Raw genomic sequence first — 22,721 nt, 5'->3', positions numbered from 1 at the left:
ATATTTACTAAATAAAAAAAACCTGAAGCTTTAAGTATAAAACTCCACACTGATCTGATACACCTCAGTTGTCTTCCTATCAGGCGTATTAGATGGTAAATACTGAATTTGTGTTCTGACCCAAGCTGGATGCCCAAGAACCCACTTTTCCATGTCTCACATTTGTTTGATCAGGCTCACTGACCTCAGTGAGAAATCCTGTTGAGCAAAGGTCTCTGGTTGCACTGACTTGTATATCTGTGGGAGATGTATTCAGGTGATAAGAGAGTGAGAAATCAAATGTAGTTCCTAGGACAAGGGAAGCCTTTTGAGGTGCTAACAGCATTTTCCTGGTATCTGTATGCAGATTGTCCAGAAAGCTCTGGATAATGCCCGGCAAGGTCGGACCTGCATCGTCATCGCTCATCGACTGTCCACCGTGCAGACAGCCGACATCATCGTGGTGATCCAGAATGGCAGGGTGGTTGAGCAGGGCACCCACAGCCAGCTACTGGCAAAGGAAGGGCACTACTATGCCCTTGTAAATGCATAAGTCTCTAATTAGTACTATTTGCTGAGGGTTTTTCGTTTTGTTTTTTTAATGGGAAGATATGAAAAGTTCTACAGAGGATTACTGTGGGCTGTGTGTGTGCTGACTGAGCAGGAACTGTGTTGCAGCCTGGCTGCTGTATCCAGTGTAGCCCTTGGCCCACACTTCCATGGGGATGAGCAGTGCATGCCCCATGCTGGGTCACAGAAGGTGCACAGAGGAGTCCTAGGGACTGAATGTGTTGAGTAGTTTGGTGTGTGACATGATCTGGAGGGTGAGTCTCACCCACAGCTCAGGTGGGTACCCTGCTCTCACTGTCCCCCTGAAGCCTGGCCCATAGCAGCTGCCACAGATCAAGGTGATAACAGAGTATGACAGCAGTTAAGCATCATGGATAAACAGCAAGTTGGTGCTTGTGGTTGCTCTTTGGGTTTCTTCAACAGCCAGATGAAGTCATAAACTCTTCTTCAGTTAAAGATGATTGTCAATTCTTACTGAAAACTGAGATTAAAAAAAGAAATATTGTATTAAAGAGAAGAATGTTGATGCATGGGGGGGTTTTTTCCCTACTTTATGCCACATTTCTCATATTACTGTGCTTCACACATTTCTTGGGAATTCAATATTCTATTTCAGACAATAACTGTAATAGTTACAACTTTCGCATATCAAGATAAACTGCATAAAATATACTATTGTTTTGTTTAGTATTTTTCAAATGCTGACCTAACAGAGTTTAATCATGCTTTGTATCTATCAGGATGATTTCAAAAGTTTTGTGGGGGAGCTAGGATGGCTTCTATATCCATGTAAACAGCTTTTCATTGAAATAAAGAAAAAAAGAAAAGTTGTTTTCAATATAAGTTCCTTTATTTTTAATAGGCATAGTACTTAGGGACATGGTTTCGTAGTGGACGTGATAGTGTTAGCCTAACATTTGGGCTCGATGATTTAAAGGGTCTTTGCTATTCTAAATGATTCTATGAATAATTTCAAAGATTTTTTGAAGTGTTGGCAAAGCTTGTTTACACATGTGCTTTGATAATTTGTTATTCCTCTGATATATTCCTCAGGGTGCTGCAATACATCCTTTAACAGTTGAAGTACTGTGTAGTCAGAGTGACTCAGCAGCTGGGGTTTTTTGGCTCACTAAACACAATTGCAGCATTTTAATTTTCCAAGGCTTTGCACATGGCTTTGGGTTAGGATTTATAGCGTGGAGCAACCTGCAGTACTTTATAATTTCCAGATTGTAGCAGGCAAACTTACAGTAATTACGATCTCCTTTGCTCATTTCAATTATTTTCCGGCATCAGGATCTGCAAGGGGAATAAAACACGCAAAAGAAAAGAAAATCTGGTCTCAGGTTTGCCAAAATAAATACAGTTGCTCTCCCTCACAGTTTTTCTCAGACTGTTTCAAGAGGAATTTTTACTCATTCAGACACCCCTCTTGTGTGATCTCTTCATTTTCTTGTGATAGATACATACTATGGAACTGCTGCCCTTACTACATTCCCAATTATCTAATATGGGCTCCAGTTAATTCCCTTTTCCCTGTTTTGTTTCTGCACTGGAGTTGAAATTACAAGCACTAGATTTTCATTCTCCATTTTGAAAATAAAAAAGGAAAGTAACTTCAGCATGTACTGTATCCACTACTTTCCTTAACAGTGGGTAATTTTTGCCCAATTCCCTTTCTCATTACCAGTTGCCATTTTTTTGGAGCTTTCCAGTAATGGACTTTGGAAACAGCTCCCCACTCTGAGGCTCTTACTAGGCCTCAACCTCTATATTATTCCATCCATAATAATGACAAAAGAGCATACCTAGTTGCTGCCTGCTAGCATACAAATTGAGCTGGGTGACTTTACTGACTCCATGAGATATAAAGAGATGAATATGTTCAGCTTGAAGGCACTAATAGTAAACTCTATGCTCTGATAGTTATTTCAGACCATCCAAGTCACCTTCCCAGCTGGATATGCCCATAGAGCTTGCAAACTGGCTATGCTCTGATTAAAAGCAGACCTAAATTAAGAGAGGAATGTCTGTCAAAAGTGCCTCTTTCAGCACCAAGCCCTATATGATATAGAGCTCAAAAGAATCCACCCTGACAGACAAGAAAACATATAAGGACACATTTTGAGGGCAGAGTTGGCTCTACCAAGTAAACACTCAATTTTTCCCTTTGACTGCCTTCTCTGAAGTCTACACTCTCTTTTCTGGGAAGTCATATCTTAATAATTCCATAGGAGACTTAAAATCAATGCTGGCAGTAAGCAAGTGTCTGAGCCAAGTGCTTCCTTGTACACTCACAAACAAGGCCTTTGGTGTTCTTTGACAAGCATGGGCTAATGCGTTCCCTTAACCCCTATCCTCGTGGCAGTCACTTTAGGGGTGAGGTCCCCAGTGACACCAGCAGCGACTCACCATATTGTGGGCACATTTGGGGAACACCAGCACTGGCTTATGCAGGGTTAGAGGAGACTTTTAACTCTGACACTGGGGGTAAAAAGCAGCACAGAACAAACATTTCAGAAAAAATGTAATTATAAACATGTTCTGGTTCTGGCCAGGACGAGGTTAGTTTTTGCAGTAGCCAGGAGGGGCCAGGACCCAGAAGATATTCTAGACCACTTCATCACTGCCTGGGGCGGGGCAAACAGAGCCTCTTCTGGGAAGAAGGGATTCTTTTCAGTCAGGTAAGTGTGGTGGTGGGAGTGGTGGGGTAATTCCAATTCCGAGCTAGACTGAGCAGCCAGGTGGCTCCGGTTTTGAGCAGGAGAAGCTATCAGGTGTCATGGCTATGGCTGGGTCAGTCTCTGCAGTGAAATATTGCATGTGAATCACTTTCTTTCTTTTGTACACTTTTGTTATTAATATTTCTACTTTTACAGTGTGTTTTCTGATCCCTGCTGTTTCCAGTAAATTGTTCCTATCTCAACCTGTGATCTTTACCTTTTTTGCCTCCAATTCTCCTCTCCAGCCCACCACAGTGGGGGAGAAAACGTGGAAGGGAGAAGCAAGCAGCAGCATGGTTGGGAGAGTCTCAATGGGAGTACTAAATTGGTTAGTCCCATTCCTAAACCAACACAAATCATTAAATGGATTTACCATTTTGTAAACAGCATTATTCCTGGCTTGCCAATAAGTATTTTAAATTAGAGAAGGGATGTTTACTTTTATTTTGAACTTGTGTGGTATTAATAACAAAACAAAAGTTAGAAAGCATCTAACTTTATTATCAACCAAATCTAACCTCTCCCAACAGCAGAAGAATTTCACTAATTTTCCCACTAAAAAATGCTATTTTATAATTATGTGAAGGCAACAGGTCATCCCATGCTTGTCAAGGAACACCAAAGGCCTCATTTGTGACAAGACAAGAAGCACTTAGCTCAGACACTTGCTTTAGGTTTGCCAAAGTAAATAGTCTCTCCTTCCCAGAGTCTTGTTTAGTTCCTTAACCACTGAATTTAAACATTTGACTCCATTGTAGCATCCTACATGGCTGTGAAATTTGGTGAAAGCTTTTCAGTTGTTACTCTGGTCACAATGTTAATTATGAATGCAGACTGAAACACCAGAAAGGGGACAAGTAGTTGAACTAGAGGACACAGGACCTGATTATCTTTATGGCCTCAAAGAGTGATTTGTCTTCTTGTTTGTATGAGCAATGGAGTGTACCAGTCCCAATGGGTGTGGCTGTTTCCCATTCCTGGACATGTTATTTCAGTTTGAAATACCTGTCATCTATTCAGGAATAATGCTGTTTGCAAATGAGTAAATTAATATGATGTTTATCATCCCATGGGTTTTTTTACCAAATGTCTACTTAGCTCTACATCCTATAAATTCTAATTTATGTTAATCTAAAATCTGTAAAGTGCACACCCTTGTAAAGAGGTTATTTAATAATGCTGGCTATATGGAAAGTAGGAAAACTTTCATTAAAATTGCAATTCTCAACCCTTGTACTTTTAGTAACTCTCTTCTTTTTTTTTTTTTTTGAAAAGCACGGAGAGAAAAGACAAATTGGAGTTTTTTTAGGGTCAGCTGGAAAGCTAGTATGCTGGAACCCAGAGTGCAGGGAATGTTTCTCTGACTGTCCTGAGGGGCCCATCCCCCCAGGGAAACACTGTTTTTAACCTTCATCTATGGAAAGGGCTGCCAAGGCTTTGGGATGAATTAAAATCTACAAGGGTGTGAGTTAGGTGGTAGTATAATATACAGTTTGCTACAGGGTGAAAAATTTAGTGTTTTAGGTTTATTAATATGGTAAGTGGATGAAGACAAGATGGAGGACTCCTGTCGTTTTTCAGGTCTCTTCCTTCTTCTTCACCTACTCCATTTTCTGCAGTGTTGGTAGCACAGAATGATTGGTTAGGAAATGCCACAGTACAAGCTACATGAATGGATAGTTCATTAGGCATTGGTAGAAAAGTCAAAATAATGTACGTTCTTGGTGACAATTCGGTGATTTACCTTTAAAAGGGCCTTGAGTTTCCTGAATTTTGTCTTTTGGTACTTGCTCTGCTTCATGCTATGTCGGCAGCCTGTAAATTACTGATAGGATATAATAAACAACCTGAAGACCGAGAAGATCCAAAAGTCCCGTTCGTCTCTTACTCCTGGCAAGGACTTTCTCCCCCATCCGGGGAGGACATGTGGGGGTCGAGAACCTGCACACTAGTACTTCAATGTGTACCTGAATTTGATTTATGAGTTTCAATAAAATTTGAAGAGTTTGCAAAACTCCACTAAACAGTATGCAGCAGGCAATACCTGCCCAGTCCTCTGTTGGCTACCATCAGTACACATTGTACTCCTGACTCTTCACTTATGTCTTTACAAGCTAATGGTCAGTGATCTCACCTAATTAGTGAGGGAAATGTTAAGAAAATATACAGGATCATTAAGGTCTGCTTACCTGACATTGCTGGAGGGCTGGAAGTGAAAATGTTCTGCTCGACTATGGCTGTTCTGGGAAAATGCCTGCGCTGCAACACTGGTTAAAAACTATCCAGGTCCTGCTCTGCTAGATCCTACATATTGATATCAGTAGGACAGCTGGAGCTTGGATTTCAAGGGTTAAATATCTTCTCTGGATGAGGCATGTGCCTCCCCTTCCATGAAGAAGCATTTTTTTACAGCAATGCTCCTGCTTGGCCCCCATTTAGGGCTCACCAGCTGCCTGCTACCATGGGCACTCTGGCGAGGGAACTTGACTTCTCTAGGGAGAAACAAACAGCTTACCTAAGAGAGACCAACAAGAAAGCTGGAGAGGGGCTTTTTACAAGGACTTGCAGTGATAGGACAAGGGGTGATGGCTTTAAACTGAACGAGAGTAGATTAAGAGTAGATATTAGGAAGAAATTCTTTACTATGGGGGTAGTAAAGCACTGACATTGGCTGCCCAGAGAAGAGTGGATGCCCCACCCCTGGAAGTGTTCAAGGCCAAAGTAGATGGGGCTTTGAGCAAACTGGTCTGTGGAAGATGTCCCTGCCCATGGTGGGGAGGCTGGGACTAGGTCCTCTTTCATGTCCCTTCCAACCCAAACCAACCTGTGATTCCGTGGAGAGAAGAGAAATTCATAAATTTTGTCTGGAGATGTGGTTGTGTCTTGCTGAAGCAGGAAACACAGCAGCAGCTTTTCCAAGGTATTTCCAAGCTCTTCTGTTTGTTAATGGATTTGTATAACATTAGAGAAATGTGATCTGGCAATCTCTAGAACTCTACCCAAACTGCGAATAAACTGGACAGGACAGTGGATTAAAGTCTGTACTTTGCTTGATCTCTTTTTGTGTATCCCCGCTGATGTATGTAGACAAACCAGACTTCTGTAAAACACAGGGTCTCCATGTCTGAGACCTTAAGGTGTTTCTAAGATCATCAACGTAGTAAAGAAGAGAAACAGCTGGGCAACAAGGTCACAAACAACATCTGTGTAGTTTCTTCTTACAGAATGCACTTGAAGGGCTTAATTTGTTAAGTCCTGATCTTTAGGTACTTGTAAATGACTGGTAGTTTTAGTTGCAAAGGTAGAAGAATCCAGTTGCCTTGCTATCCTTTATCACCCCCCAGCTGCCCTATGTATAAGCTTCACCACAGATTGTCCATTGCCCTGACATTTTCCAGGATTATGGCTCTGCCTGACTGTTCTCTTCCAGTTGCCTGGACTGCTTTTCCTCCTCAAGCACCTTGCCTAGCACACACAACAGATGCTGCACCATGTGATCTGGTGCAAAATGCAGACAGAGATGAGAGGGGAAGTGACGAAAACAACAGAAAAGCTAAAGGATTACTTTCTAAAATTAACAGAAATTTCTCAGCAGAAAACTGGTCACTTCATTCACTAAATTAATCATTTACACTGGATTGCTTTCATCTACCTCTGTGCTGTGCTTTGTTATCCAGACTGCAGGCAGCTCCTATCTACCTGACACCCTAGCAATTATCTCATTTTAGCATTTTATTGCCTACCTGGTTCATCAGCAGTTAAGTCCAGAAACTATTTTCTGAAGCATATCTTTCCATTTGGAAATAATAATTTGTTGTGCCCTCAGGGAAGCTCACACATCTGCTGGAGTTATCCCCAGCCTGCTCAGTGACATCAGTATCACAAGCTCCAAAGCAAACTTGCTAAGCCTTCCTGTAATTCTCCCAAAGATGCCAATCTTTACTGAATGCTTTCACAGAAAGTTGTTTTAAAGTCGTGTTAGCTCAACAAATAGATTTTGTGGACTTGTTTGAATTGACCAATATACCTTTCATTGCGCTGCTCTTTCCATAGGAGTAACATTCTCATTTCTTTCTAATCCTTATGAACAGAATTTGCTTTTACTGCCCTCTCTCTCCTGCGTTGTCCAAAGCAAAACCACCTTTCAGTCCATCACCACTGGAATAGTCCATTTTTTTATGGTCCTTGAAGTTTCAAAGAATGACTACATGAATATGGCTATTTTTGTGGAAATGATTGTTCAAGTTCACTCCAATGAAAAAAGAATATCCTCAGTATTTTATCCACCACAAGCAGCATTCCTGGAGAATGCACATGTTATTCTACCAAGAAGGTAACAAGGGGGAAGAGGCACTGCTGTGGGGCACCTACCACTTAACTGCAGACATTTGGGTCTGAAGCCATCAATCAGATTGCCTTTAAAGTGCCCTTGACTGGACGTGACTCTTCTGTTTCCAAATGTCTGCCTGAACAGACAGTGAACCACATCAAGGAAGTGCCTATTTCCTACCATAAATTGAAATTAAGAGTACCAGTTTTCAGTCAGAGTATACATTTACATTTACATTTACATTTACATTTACATGAGGTGAAGGGAGTTCCACTCTGAAAGTTCCATCTTTCTTAAGGAGATCGCTAGGTGAGTTTATCAGTCTTGCAAATACTTCTTGGACATCCTTACCCGGGATCTCCAGACGTCTCCAGATAGGCACTGGGGAGCCCAGTCTTGCAGCCAAGGAAGAGGAAGGGCCTATGCAGCAAACAAGGGTCAGTTTTCTTCACCTAGATATCAGCAGCCCAAGAAGCTTTGGAGTGAAGGAAAAACATTCAGGAAACAGGAAATATTTATCCTGAATGTGCAAAAAATGGAAAAGAGATATACAGGTTGCAGAAACACCCAGACCAGCTTATAATCATGACTGAATTAGGAGAATCTGGATTTTCTTCCCTCTTGGATGGCATGAGGAAAACTTTAAACAAGGAGTTAACATTTTCAGGAATCAAAATAGTTGATGTCTCTAACATCCACATATAATGCCCGTCTTTTATGACATCACACTAAAAATAATAAGTAGAATTCCCATTTTCACTCATATGAACATATCCCTGACAATGCAGTGTGTGTGTTTCTTCAAAGCAAAGTGAACCAAACAACTATCACTTTATACAGCACTAATAGGTTTGGTTATAAACCCACTGTATACGTTTTATTTACTACAGATGAAATGTATATCAGCAACACTGAATATGGAAACAAAATTATAATGAGTCACTTTTGTTATTCTCGAGCAGTATGAAGAGGTATCTGTAATGTGATTTACTTTTCAGTATTCAGTAATGTAGTTTTAGTTGGAACAAATAGGATTCCCAATACAGACTTACACTCTTTTCTTCAATTTCTTATTTCACACATACCTTGAGACCTGGAACAACTTTTTCCGTGAATTGATGCCAATTCTTTTGGGACTCTTCCAGTGTTATGTTTTAATGCTTTCTTTCTCTCTCTCTTTTTTTTTTTTTTTTTTAAGGCTATATCTTAGTGCCTCATGGCAATTATTTTACACTCATAAGTTTAAATGCACAGTGTGACAGTGTGTATGGATTCTGATAAATTTGTCTGCCTCCACCACCATCATTTAATCTTTGGATCTATCACTTCATAATTTTTTTTAAGAAATATACACAGTTATGAATATGCTTTTTCTAAGAGGAAAATGTCTAATCTGCCACACGTATAGAAAGGAGGAGAGCATACATTTTTCAATATATACATAGGAGAGTATACGTAAATGGTTATATTGTTCTATATTTATAAAATATATGGTACTGTATACTTATAAACATCATCAACTGCTTCAGGACAAGAAGTTTGAAAAGAATCCAAGAAAAAATTCAAATTGATCATGGGAAAATGATCAGAATTTTACTTTAATTTTGCAGAGTCAAAACTAGCTTTTTCTCCTGAAAATCTCTCTCATCAAGTTTTGATGATGCAATTTCTCTTTTCAGCTTAGTCAGACTCTTAAGCCCTCCCTTGACTCACATACTGCTCTTGCCCGCATGATGCCAGTGACTCACACATATTTATTCTATTTTTCAGTAGATAAACCACAGTTAGTTTTATGTCTAGGCCTTTTAGCCATACCTCCTGAGAAAGCAGTTAAACTCCTTGCACTTGAAAAGCCCAGACGGCTTTATGAAAGCAGCAGTGGGCCTGTCCAGCTGCCCCCGGCTTTCCTGAGAGAGGGTATAATGAAAAACTGCACAACTTAAAACAGCTTTTCTGAAAATACTTACAGCAAAATTAAACCTTTCCTCATCTCCCTGCTTTGCCAGAGGCTTCCTTTCTTCCAGAAAGCATAGTTTTCCTGTGAAGGTTTCATATTTCACTCTTCCCCCATCCATCCTACAGTTGCACATCATTCTTGGAAAAATGGGGAACAGAAGTGCCCTGCTGCTGCTGCTCAGGACCCACTCAATGTTAGAAAATGCTCAACACAAAAGGAGCCTAGAAGTGCCACCCACCATGGCCAACACCCTCACACTGAGTGTCCTTAAAAACTATGTCAAGCCAACAGCAGCACAGCTTATCCCACCCCAGTCATCATCACACACTATTGCCAAGCAGCAGTGAAGAACTGTGTTGTGTGGTGACATTTAAAATGCATTTCATTAAAGTTCAGCTTTTCCTGTGACTTCTTTAGCTTGTTTTCATCTTTGTGGGGAGCACAGTTCATATAAAACTGCATTTTATCCTCTTTCATGTTAAGTACACTCAATCATAATGCCACCAGGAGGGGCATGTTCACATAAACATTCACAGGTGTTTGTAATAGATTTGTGCTAACACTAGTCATATTTTGTCTGAATCTCAGGTTTTTAATAAAAAAAAACCAAAAGCAGAAGAACAGACATTGATTTTTTTTTAATGTTGTGTATAAAAGGTTGTGTTCTTTGATTACAAGTGATTTGTAAATAACAGAACATTGTTAAAAACTACCAACTGTATTATATATGTATGGTTTTTTATACCAGTAGTTCTGTTTGTTTTCTCCAAAATATGAGGGAATTTTCTTCACTCCCACCATTTCTTCTCAGATTGCCCCAGGTTTTAGTCAATATCTCAGCTGCAAAAGCTGCCATGCAGAAAGAAATTAAGGTATCCTGGTAGCTTCATCCTTCACAAAGTCTAGCAAGGCACCACGTAGTGACACCATGTTACTTGAAATAATGTCTCTCTGGAAACAGAGGCACACAACAAGTGGCTTGCTGTGTTTCTTTTACTGGGCAGGGAGATAAAGATGTCCTGATAAACTCTTAGAACTGGAAATGTCTGGGAACTTCCAATACTGAGAGGGAGTTACTGCATGTAGCCCTAGTTTGATGGCAAATCAGAGTCAGATGGGACTTCTATAATTGTTATCATATTTATTATTTGGACAATTGCCTCTAAAATGTGCCAGCCTTGTTCTGGCGAGGCAAGGAAAATCCTTTCCCAAATGAGATCAATCTAACAAAAAGAAAACAGGAAAAACCCCAAACCTTAAACATTGAAGTACATGGATAGGTAAATACACACAAAAAGAAGCATCTCCAAATCTTTCTCAGAACTCTGCACTGTTTTAAACCTTTCAAAAACTTGGACACCATTCAAGGTTGAATTGAATGATAGTCAGATGTGGCTGTTTTCTGGAAATATTTCATGAGGCTTGAGGCATAAATTATGTTCTACAAGGACATTAGCCATCCATCTTTCACATGGCCTTCCCTCTTTCAGCTCATCATATTCTCTTGTCCTATCTTGCTTCAGAATAAATGGCAAACATATCAAAAGAGGGGGTGGAATTTCCCCAAGTGGTTTATGAAATGACTGGCACCATCCAGCTTCAGTCCTGTTGGAATACTTTCAAGCACAAGAAACACAATAATAACACGTTAAACACATGAAAATTGTAACAGGTCCTATTTTTCTAAGAAACCTCATTCTGCTCAATTCACAAGATATGATTTTCTCCACCCAGCAGTAGCCAAGATAAGAAATCCGTCCATCCAGCCACAGGTTTTGAAATATGAGGATCTACCATACCACACCAAAACCTTTGAGGAGACTACAGGGAGGCAGTCTATGTCTATACTCTCCCAGATATGCTGGGATCAGTGCCAGGATGGCACATCAGAAGGTTTTCAAAACTGACTCAGTATCTCACCTGACATCATTAACTCTTCCATAGGAAATTCTTCCCTAGTAAAATGCAATTTCAAAACCATTGCGAAGACATTCTCCCCCAAACTGTTTGGGGGAAAGCCAGAGTAAAAATTCAATCACCAAAAAATTATTTCATCTTAGCCAAATGTTTTTCATATTTTGTTCAAGCAGAAACTGAAGGGTTTGTTTCTGGCTTTAAAATTCTTGGGTAGAAACAATTTTAACAGATAAAAATCTCATTTTATTTTGTTCTAGATGTGTTGAAATGAAGAGCTTCAGGATCTTCAGCAATTGTTCATTGCTAAAAACATTCTCCATATTTAGTTGTGAATAATTTTACTTAACCTCTGCTGCCCCATTTATTGAATAAAGTATACATCCAAAGCTGATCACGCTGTCCTGTTTGTAACAACTGGAGATGTAACTAGCAGGTGGCGCCTGTGACAAAAGGGCACGGTTGGCTGAGGAGAAGAAAGCCAGATTAATTGAACCAAACCAAAGTGTTCATGTGGTGATTATGCTCTGCAGCACACAAAGTGCTGTCTCGCCTCCTGAGTGAGACTGCTCTGTTCCTAGGTGTGCCTGTGTCATCGGCAGAAAAGGGTTTGGCTTAAGAACCTGGGCTGGGAGGAAAGTGCTTGAAATGCCTCCCTCGACCTGGGGAGGCAGGGCTGGGGCCACAGCATCTAAAGTTGGATTCAGGAAGAGCTTGTGCATTTTGCAGAGCCCTTCTTGTCAAGCTGAGCTGCAGAGCACCTTGCACCCTGATGGTCACCCTACCTACATTCACCAGGTTCCTCAGGCAGGATGGTAAAGAAAGTTTTATGGAAAATAGATGGAGATAGATTTGTGGAAGAGGAAAGGGAGGACAATGACAGGAAGCCTCAGTTTCCTGTCCCCTGTGCTTTGTCCAGTGCTACCCCAACCTCTGGCTGCGACAGCTGGCTGCCACTACCCATCGTGAGTGTGCCCCTCCCAGTGCTCGCCCCACAAAAACTGGTTTGTCATGATGAGGATGTCTGTGCCACTCTGAACCTGGCCAGCACAGCCACCACCTGCACCCTCCCAGGGAGCCCTTGCAGTGCTGTCCAAGGTGGGACACTCCTTCCCCTCCCTTCTCCCACAGGAGACCGCTGGGGTCCAGGGCTGCTGGCAGTGCCCTGTATGGGCCTTCTGAGTAAGGCTTGCCTGCTCGGTCTGGATGAGGAAAGGTGTAATCTATGTTTTCATCCTGATTTCATTTGATTGTCTGATTTTAACACTTTTGCTATCAAAAGAAACCAACACCCAGCTTCCCAGTATTAATAAAGCACCATGTTCCTCCTTTCTTAACACAGGCCCAAAATGTCTTAGTGCCTTTTAATGCTTCAACAGATAGTCAAATATATTTAAGTTGTCATAAATCAATGTTTTTAGCCAAAATAGGTCTTCACGAGAAATTCTCTGGATCCCCAATGCAGGATATATCTGAGATTCCTGAAGAAGAGCAGTACTAACAGAGCAAGGTGATGATACTCAGTCTGCACCTCCAGCTTTTGTTATTGGGATGAGAAAGGTTTCAAGGCAGCTTAAGTTTAAGGAATTCTGGCTTCTGATGTAAGTTTAGTAGCTCACATGCACCAAGAATTAAATTCTAATATTTTACCAGAAAGGTTTTTTTAATTTGGACAGAGAAAAGGAGAATTGGAAATAATAGCCCTGACTTTAATTCTCATCTACTCTTTTTTTCCTTTTTTTATTTTCAAGTATATATCTTGCGAGTTGCATGAGATATGATATGACTGGGGGAGGAGAGAAAATGAAAACAAACAAAAGATTCAGGAGAACAAAACCTCTCGCCCATTGGGCATTTCTGTGTAATTTACAAGGCAAATTCCTCAGGTCAGAGTCTCATCTTTGGGGATTTTCCACTTCCCTCTCTCCTGAGGAGAGCAGAGGCTATTGCACATCAGCACACACTGACCCCCCACAGAGAAGTGAACTGTCAGATAAGAGATTGCTTTCCTTCCCTCCAAGCTCCCAGGAAGGTACGCAATGCACAGAGCAGTGTTTGTGTTACTGCTGAAGGCAAGGACTTCAGCCAAAAGGAGCTGGCAGCCCTGGCTTTTTAATGAACCATGTGCTGACAGGCCTGGTTGTGAGCTGTTACAGATGTGCACCGGACAGTCTAATGAGATGCAGGAAATTTGGGAGGCCAAAAAATCTCTTTGGATTTTCTGCTGTGGTGGTAATATCAAAACTGCTTGTGTTCTACCTGACGTTGTCAAGCAAGGGGTATGCTAGCTGTCCTTAATAAAAACATTTCCATTTGGGGTAAAGGCACTGATGTGTGTTGATTGCCATAAGGGGGAATAAAAGAAGGGCTGAGTCACTAGTCAAGAATGAGAGCGCAGGCAGGACAGGATCCTGCCTGTGCTCAATAGCGACACAATAATTATAGTAACATTTTCTGTGATTCCCCTGCTATGTAACCACAGATGGAGGAGAGTGAGTGGGGGCTGCAGTGGGAAAGGAATTGGCCAGGATAGATGATGTGGCAAATTAGGGAAAACAAACTCGTGGTGAGAGAACAAAAACCCCTGAAAAATTCTCCTTCCTGCATAGTGGAGTCTCCCGCTGATGTGTCCAGTGCGGAAGAGGCACCTTTTCCCAGTGCTTTAGCAGAGGAGTGCTCTGGTATTTCTCTTAGAGCATGAGTCAGACCCAGGGGTTGCCAAAAATACTTGCCAAGTCCTGCTCTCAGTTACATGTGCCCACAACAACTCAGCACATGAGCAGATACTATCAGCACCAACGGAGCCATCGGAGCAGCTGCGGGCTGCTCTGCACAGCTCTGCGGCTCCTCCGTTCCACCTCTGTTCTCTCTCTGAAGTCTGATTAGCAACTGGATTGCAGATGCTATTGGTAATTGTCTGGCCTGCAAATTCAATCAGATCAATGATAAAAGCCTGCTTTTACTGTTATTTGACAGATCAAACTTCTTTATAACTATCTAACTGATGAAGCACTAGCCAGCAGATGCCCCAGTTTACTTGCTCTTTGTCATACGGACAGGCTTAGATATAAAAAAACATAGACAACAGTCCATGAAACAAAACAGGACACATACACAGATCTTTCCCAGCAGAGCTAGCATTTGCCAGAACTGTAAAGCTACATAAGATATGCAACACTGACATCTACTGGCACACAAACTCTGTACTGATCTCTGCTTGTTTATTCTGCGGCAATATTTTTATCCGCATTCACGGTGCCATGAGTGCATACCCCAAGTTGTTGCAATAGCACGCTGCCACTCCAGGGCACAGCTCCACAAGCTGGGAGGGCTGCCCTGTAAAGAGTTTCTGGGATAACTTGCCATTAGACTGAAAAAATCAGTCTAGGCTGTGAATGGCCGATTCCCTTTGCACAATATGAACTGCAGAGAGTCCATGCTTCTGCAATCCCCACTCACAGTGGGCCCCCTCTTTTTGGCCTGTTTTTTCTAAAAGACATTTCCACTTCTGTAAACATTCATTTGTAGCAAAAACATTGTCTTGTGTCATGCTGTATTCTGGGGAAAGACTTCACTTCAAGAAGTTTCCACTCTCTTGGAAACCTAGTGCCTCTCCAAGGGCTAGGAAGTTAGAAACAAGACTGCTAGTAAAACTATTTCCTCTCTTTAGCCCTAAAGTCTTGAGGCTGTGTGTAAGTTCAGCGTCAGGATAGTATAGTGTTCTTCAACCTCCTGATTTCCCACCCCAAGAGGCAATTGTTAGCCTGTGAGTTTTGAAAGCCCTGGGTTGGTGTTTTCAGATCACTTGACCTCCCATGCCCATGTGTTCAAAAAACAAAATTTGCATCACAGGAGTAACTTTCCTGAGGAAGAGTCCCAGGGAATTCCTGTACTACATCTATTTGCCAATAAGCCTGTGCACTGAAAGGGCAAGTGAGATTTAGTCAAGGTAAGAGTTAACATGTGGGCATTAGAGAATTTATCTGCTGCTCCTTGCCTGACGGTGGACAACAAGCAGGGGGTTTTATACCCTTTCTTATCATTGTAGTCTCAAATTTTCTGATTTAGGGTGGCATGCTTTGAGTGTTTTGAGGTTTACTTTAACTGAAGCTGCCTGCTTACTGCGTCGCCAAAACAATGATTCTAGCTGAGAATGTGATTTAATGGCTATTACTAACTCCTGGCGATCTTTCCTCTTTTTTTCCATAATTTTATCTAAACTGTGTGGTTCAATGCAAGAGCATAAACTGAGTCCCTGGAATAAAGTGTGCTTAAGTATTTCAGGATCATTGTTAAGTCAGTTTAAATCTCCTGTTCTGTTGGGGTTCTTTAGGGTTTTTTAAGACTTCTTTCAGTGAAATTATTTTCTGATTATCTCATTCACAAGGGATTTACCTGCCACCACATGGCTCTGAAGAGATGTAAGGAAAACTTAAAGGATGGTATACTTTAACAATGAAACATTGGTTTTCTTTCCTTGTGTCAGCAGAAAAGACCAGGAAAAAAGAGAAAATTTCTTATAAAATTGATTTTAAAGTAGATATTAATTTGTATTTTACCTGTTTCTGCTAAGGAAGTGTTGTCAAGTTTTATTGTGTGAATGAGTTTTAGGTTTCTCACATCCAAGCCAGCTGTCTGTAAAGAAACCTGAGCTGAGTACGACCGCACATCATGAACTTCATGAAATCTTCTGTATCAAAAGCAGAGAAGGCAGGCACAGCAAGGAGACTGGATTTCCATTGCTGTTTTCTCAGGAGAAGCACTAACTGAGGCGTTTACTGCTAATGACTAAGAAAACAGAGCACAAGCAGAGACAAATTCTTCCTTTAGAAGAAGAGTGACTTTCCTATGCAGCAATGCAAGAAACCCCCCACTGAGCAGTCAGAGCTGTCTGTGGCATCAGAGCTGTCCTGAGTGAACAGTTCTATGTATGCAGGACATGATAATACCCCATGGGTGACAAGTTTTTCCCTCTTTCCATGAGTAGTCATCTTTCTATGTGGCAACTTGCTAAGGAGTCCCTGGAGCCAGAGCCAAAAGCAAGGGAGAGCAAATTCAGTTTTTTGCAAAGCTTCATTCCCTTCTTATTATCCATATTAAAATTAAAATTAAAATGTTGCTTTTATCTGAGTGCTTTCTACAGATCTCATAACTGCTTATACTTGTGAATCCAGACATATGGCCCTTGATCCTGATTGTAGACTGAGTCACTGTTTTAGGAGCTGCAGTGACACACACAGATTGGATGATCCACCATTATAAAGCAAAGGGAAGTCAGAGTCAGCGAGGTACCTTGTAAATGACCTATATTTCTTTATAAAGTCTTTCTAAGACTTTCATTAAATTGCAATACTTTCTTCATCAATTACACAGGTGAGCTTGGCTTTTAAAAGTTTCTTCAGCAAAACCAGCAAAATCTGGCAGCAAAGACAATTTGCTGGCATCCAGAAACACCCTTCTTTTTTCCTCCTTGGCTTCTTTCTTTCACATGTTCTTCCTTGATAAAGCTTTCCAGCATAGCATTTCTCGGGGAGCCATCAAGCAAAGCATCCCGTCACCAGCATGAGTATTAGGGGGACCAGCCAGTGAAATGAATATTAAAGAAACATTAACATGGAGACAAATGTGAGCAGAAAAAAGCCCACAGAATAAAAGGGTAGTCTAACAGCTTTTCTACTTTGCTCCAATTTAACTTGGTGTCTTTTCCTGGGGTGTCAAAACTACTGCTCACAGAATCACAGAATTTTCTGAGTTGGAAGGGACCCACAAGGATCATTGAGTCCAACTTTTAAGTGAGTGGCCCATACAGGATCGAACCCATGACCTTGCCATTACTAGTTTGAGCTTGGACAGGGAAAGAAGTCCTAATCTGAGGTTTTGTCCCTAAAATGAAATCCTTTGACATGTGTGATGAATTTGGAGAGCTGGAATGGTCTCTGGTTGCTTGAAGATGGACATTATTGCAAGGAGAGATGGACATGCAACTTCTTGTATTTCTTTGATTCCTTTGATTTTTCCAGTATGTTTTTTCCAATATGTTTTATAAGATTGAAATACAGGGTCCCCCTCTAGCCATGCTCACCCATGTGTCTTGCTGAGATGAAAGAAAATTGCAGGAGAAATGTCCTAAATAACAAATCTTCTCCAAAATGTATCACATCTATCCTTAATCCAAATACTGCATCTTTCACAATTCTGGAGAGAAAAGGCTTGTCATTTAAAAATAATTGTACTGTTTCAGAAAATATCTTCCTGCTCCAAGCTCCATGCTGTCCTCAGGCATGTTTCTTCCATCTTCTCAAATTTAAAGTATGAAGCTTATTTTTATGGTGCATGGTCATGATCTTTGTATTCCCTTTTGTCCACAGGGGAATGTTTATTTCCATCAGAATTTTCTTATAAATTCACTAATCCATAGAAAGAAAGAGAAAAATTTGAATCCAAGAAAGTTTCTGTACAAAATTAAGAAGATATCCCACCAAACTTATGCTTTGGCAGACAATTGATTATATGCTCAGGTTCAAATGTCTCACCAAGAAACAGTGGTAAGATACTAATAAGAAAACCCTTTTAACACATCAATTGGAGAGTTGGCAGAATTGCTCTAGGAGTCAAGAGTATTAATCTTGAGGAAAGGAAAGGTCTGGGTGGAATGTGTTCAGAAAATAATTTGCTGGTATTTTAAAGGAAGAGTGCAAAAAGACAACAATGCTCACTAGTGAAAAGCAAACCAGTAAGCACAACATCAAAAAATAGATCACAGCCCTTATTTCAAAAAAGTAATACTCTTTATACTATATAAAATCAAGCATTTCATTAATTCATTAAGAAAATACCATATACTGACCCAAATCTCTCTACTCTTTCTGGAGAAACACATGTATATATATCTCCAGACAGAAGAAAATATTAGTTTTATAATACATACATGGCGTATAAATATATATCACATGCAATGATGCATTTAGTACATTTAATATATTACATGTATAAAAGTATATCCTGAATTTGTAGTAGTATTTATTTAATTGCAAATACATAAAAGTGTGTAAATAGGTTCATCATTTCAAATACAAAAAAAAAATAAAGTAATTTTACAGAATTTTCATAGAATCATAGAATCATTAAGATTGGAAAAGGCTTTTAAGATCATCAAGTCTAACTGTCAATCTAGTGCCACTACCATGTTCACCATTAAACTATGTCCTCAAGTGCCATATCCACACATTTTTTGAATACTTCAGGATGGTGACTCCAGCACTTCAAATAGAAACATTTTTCAGAAGAGTGTAAAAAAAAAAAAGTTTTTACAAATATATTAATGGTAAAAGGAAGGGTAAGACCAACCTTTGTTCCTAACTGGATGAGGCAGGTAACCTAGTAACTAAAGACGAGGAGAAGGCAGAAGTGCTTAATGCCTTCTTTGCCTCAGTCTTTAGTGGGAAGACAGCTTGTCCTCTAGACAACTGTCCTCAGGGGTTGATAAATGGTGTCAGAGAGCAGAATGGTCCTCTTGTTATCCAAGAAGAGGCAGTCAGAGAACTGCTGAGACACTTGGATATTCATAAATCAATGGGACCAGATGGGATCCATCCCAGGGTGATGAGGGAGCTGGCAGATGAGCTTGCAAAACCGCTCTCTATCATCTACCAAGAGTTGTGGCTCACTGGTGAGGTTCCAGATGATTGGAAACTGGCCAATGTGATGCCCATTTACAAAAAGGGTAGGAAGGAGGATCCTGGTAATCACAGACCAGTTAGCCTGACCTCAGCACCAGGTAAGGTAATGGAACAGTTAATACTGAGTGCTATCACGCAGCACTTACAGGATGGCCAGGGCATCAGACCCAGCCACCATGGGTTTATGAAGGGTAGGTCGTGCCTGACCAACCTGATCTCCTTCTATGACCAGGTGACCTGCCTGGTAGATGCAGGAAAGGCTGTGGACATTGTCTATTTGGCAGGGGTTCTCTGCTGGGTTAAGAACTGGCTGGATGGCCAGGCCCAGAGAGTGCTGGTGAACGGAGCGGCATCCAGCTGGCGGCCAGTCACCAGTGGTGTCCCTCAGGGGTCTGTCCTGGGACCAGTTCTGTTCAGTAATTTTATTGATGACATGGATGAGGGAATTGAGTCTTTCATTAGTAAATTTGCAGATGACACTAAGCTGGGAGCTTGTGTCGATCTATTGGAAGGAAGGAGGGCTCTGCAGAGAAACTTGGATCAGTTGGATGGATGGGCAGAGTCCAGCAAGATGAAGTTTAGTAAGTCTAAGTGCCGAGTTCTGCATTTTGGCCACAAAAATCCCCAACAACGTTACAAACTGGGGACAGTGTGGCTGGACAGTGTCTGGGCGGAAAGAGACCTGGGGGTGCTGGTCGACAGCCGATTCTTCCCCTGTACTCAGCACTGGTAAGGCCACATCTTGAGTACTGTGTCCAGTTCTGGGCCCTTCAGTTTAGGAAGGACGTTGAGATGCTTGAGCGTGTCCAGAGGAGGGCAACAAGGTTGGTGAGGGACTTGGAACACAAGCCCTATGAGGAATGACTGAGGGAACTGGGGTTGTTTAGCCTGGAGAAAAGGAGACTTAGAGGTGACCTTTTCACTCTCTACAACTTCCTGAAAGGAGGTTGTGGACAGGTGGGGGTTGGTCTCTTCCACCAGGCAGCAACTGACTGAATGAGAGGACACTGTCGCAAGCTACATCAAGGAAGGTGTAGGCTGGATATTAGGAAAAAATTTTTCACTGAAAGAATAGTAAAGTCCCGGAATGGTCTGCCCAGGGAGGTGGTAGAGTCACCATCTCCGAATGTGTTTAAAAAAAGACTGGACATGGCACTTGGCACCATAGTCTAGCTGAGATGTTAGGACATGGGTTGGACTCGATGATCTTGGAGGTCTCTTCCAACCTCGTTATTCTGTGATTCTGTATTTCTAACCATAGCTCTTTGTAAATTTGGTTGTGTTCTCTACACCTCATGTGAGTTAGGTCATTTATGATGTTATATTTATACATGTGTAATTTATAAATTAGCAGTCCTAGTGGTGCTCTAATACCAGATAAAGGCACCAATGAAATAATAATTTCTGGTTTGAGCATCTGTTTTATATCCAAGAGTAGTGGCATGAATCACTAGCCTTAAACAAGAACTTCATATACTAGAATACACTATCTGAATTTAAAGGAATTACAGATTTCATTTTGAGATGTCTTATGACTGGGATATGCTAGTGGCAGTGGCCAGTCCTTGTATTACAACAGTAAATTTTTTTTTGTATTTACAGGTCCTATTCATCCTTGGGCTAACACAGGAAATTTGCACCAGAAACTTTAAACAAATCCTGCTACATATTGAAAGGTTCTCTTTATTTAACCTGGTGATTTAAAATTCAATTTTTGCTGATGTGGGAAGAGTTAATTAAATTAAATTACTGATCATCAATTTGAATACAAATTACACTTTCCCTTAATTCATCTTACACATGCTATTTACTCAGTAAAATAAATTTAAGATTGCCTAAACTATTCACACAAGCCTAGAATATGATTCAGTCATTTCTAATCATTTCTTCACATCCAAAAAAATTTGTGATATCTGTTTTCTGCCAAGTAAAGCATGCAATGTACCTCTGATGTGACCAGAATGTCCCAAATTGGCTGCCACTGGGCAGAATCACAAATGTCATTTCCTTTCCGGAACAGAGATTACCCAAGCTGAGCCCATGAGCTCCCTGACCACGGTCATTTCCATTTCTATGCTGTCTGACCCCTTTGTGATTCTGCCTTTCCCATGTACATGACATCATCAGCTTCCTGGGAAGCTGAGACAAGGTAATAACTTTGTAGTTACCTAATCCCTGCTTTATGCAGTCATGGTGGACACAATTATACACAATGGCCTTGCTGCTCCTTTCATTTTCTATCCCTATGTCTTGCAAACTGCCTGAAATTTGTTTTAATTTTTTGCAGCATCCCAGTCTGCTTGATTTGTCATTATTCTGACTTCATCATTATGATCCTGACATCTAAAATACACCTACATTTAGTGATAAATATATTTTTCCCTTTTCCCAGGTTCTTTGTTCACATGTAGTCTTTTTTTGAGATAAGTATTTGCCCTAATGCAGTTTAATTCTTGGTGGTTTTTGCTTCCTGTAAATAGAGCAACCTTTCAAATTCAATCCCTGAGCTCTATAGCCCAATTGACTTCACTGGATACTCAATTCACCTGAATACAAATTCATAATAAACTGTTTCAGTTTGTGTATTTATGATCCTGATGACAGGTGAACTCAATGGAGGAATGGGCTATGATGGTTGGAAAAGGATTCCATTCGTCTTTCAGTTTTAAAAACATATCCCATCTACTGCCAACTTTGTGTTGCCAATCATCCTAAAATTAATTCAAGAAAACTTTTTCAAGAGTACAGTCTTCTCTGTCTTGGTATGGATCTGCAGTATTTAAATGGTGAAATTCATGGATTAGTTATAGTCATATATTTTTTAAAGCATCTTCAACCACTTTTTAATCTCTGTCTCAGAGATTTCATCCCATGCTCATTTCCCTGCAGTAGAACTGAAAGCAAAGGGTTGTACCAGCTTTTCTTACTCTGCAGTGCTTGTCATTTTTTATACTGATACCCTTACCCCCATCAGACCTCCAACAGTTCTTTTCAGCTCACAGCTGTGTCAGCTGGTGGCACCACCTGGCCTCTGAGGACAGCTTAGATAAACATACTCCATGAAGCAATGCTGTAGAGTGGTAATGTGGTTTTATTTGCTTCTAGAGGTAAAACACAGAGGTAAGAAAATGCAGAGCTGAAGGTGCAAAACGTCTCAAGAGGTTGATTTCAAGGGGTCCTTCAGCCCTCAAATTTACATTGTCACAGGACAGCCTCAGCAGTTCTTAGGGACCCTCAACTACTGTCAGCAGCAAAGGTTCAGGAGGCCAAAGGAGCAATCTTTGTGAGCGTCCCTTTGTCCACCACGTGCAAAGCCAGCAGCTTGTCTGGAAGGCTTTGATTTAAAGTGGGATTTCCTGGCATAGATGGCACAACAGGCTACATCCACCAGAGAAGCTGGTCTTTTCCTATGTTTTTCTTATCAGCTCTTAAAACTTTACTTTCATAATATTTTGCAACAGGTCTTTCAATATGTTCTTTGCTATGATTTTTGCTAGTAAAATGAAAGGCAACAGTATTATTTCTCCCTTTATATACAGTCTGAATAAGTCCACTTTTCCAAGTTAACA

At 40.8% G+C, this 22,721-nt stretch overlaps 1 protein-coding gene across 2 annotated transcripts in view; it reads left to right on the top strand.

Annotated features, from left to right (window-relative positions):
- ABCB5 (ATP binding cassette subfamily B member 5) overlaps positions 1-1,387 on the top strand; it is a 34,646-nt gene extending 33,259 nt beyond the window's left edge. For both annotated transcript variants that reach the window (XM_017731197.1, XM_008631345.2), the window contains one exon: positions 347-1,387. In XM_017731197.1, coding sequence (XP_017586686.1) covers positions 347-532 — 186 coding nt within the window. In that variant the 3' untranslated portion in view covers positions 533-1,387. The remainder of the gene's footprint in view (positions 1-346) is intronic.
- The last annotated feature ends 21,334 nt before the right edge of the window (positions 1,388-22,721 follow it).

The sequence above is a fragment of the Corvus brachyrhynchos genome, unplaced genomic scaffold (assembly GCF_000691975.1).
Source record: "Corvus brachyrhynchos isolate BGI_N302 unplaced genomic scaffold, ASM69197v1 scaffold84, whole genome shotgun sequence".
Lineage (NCBI taxonomy): Eukaryota > Metazoa > Chordata > Aves > Passeriformes > Corvidae > Corvus > Corvus brachyrhynchos.
This window is presented reverse-complemented; position numbering and strand designations above follow the sequence as displayed.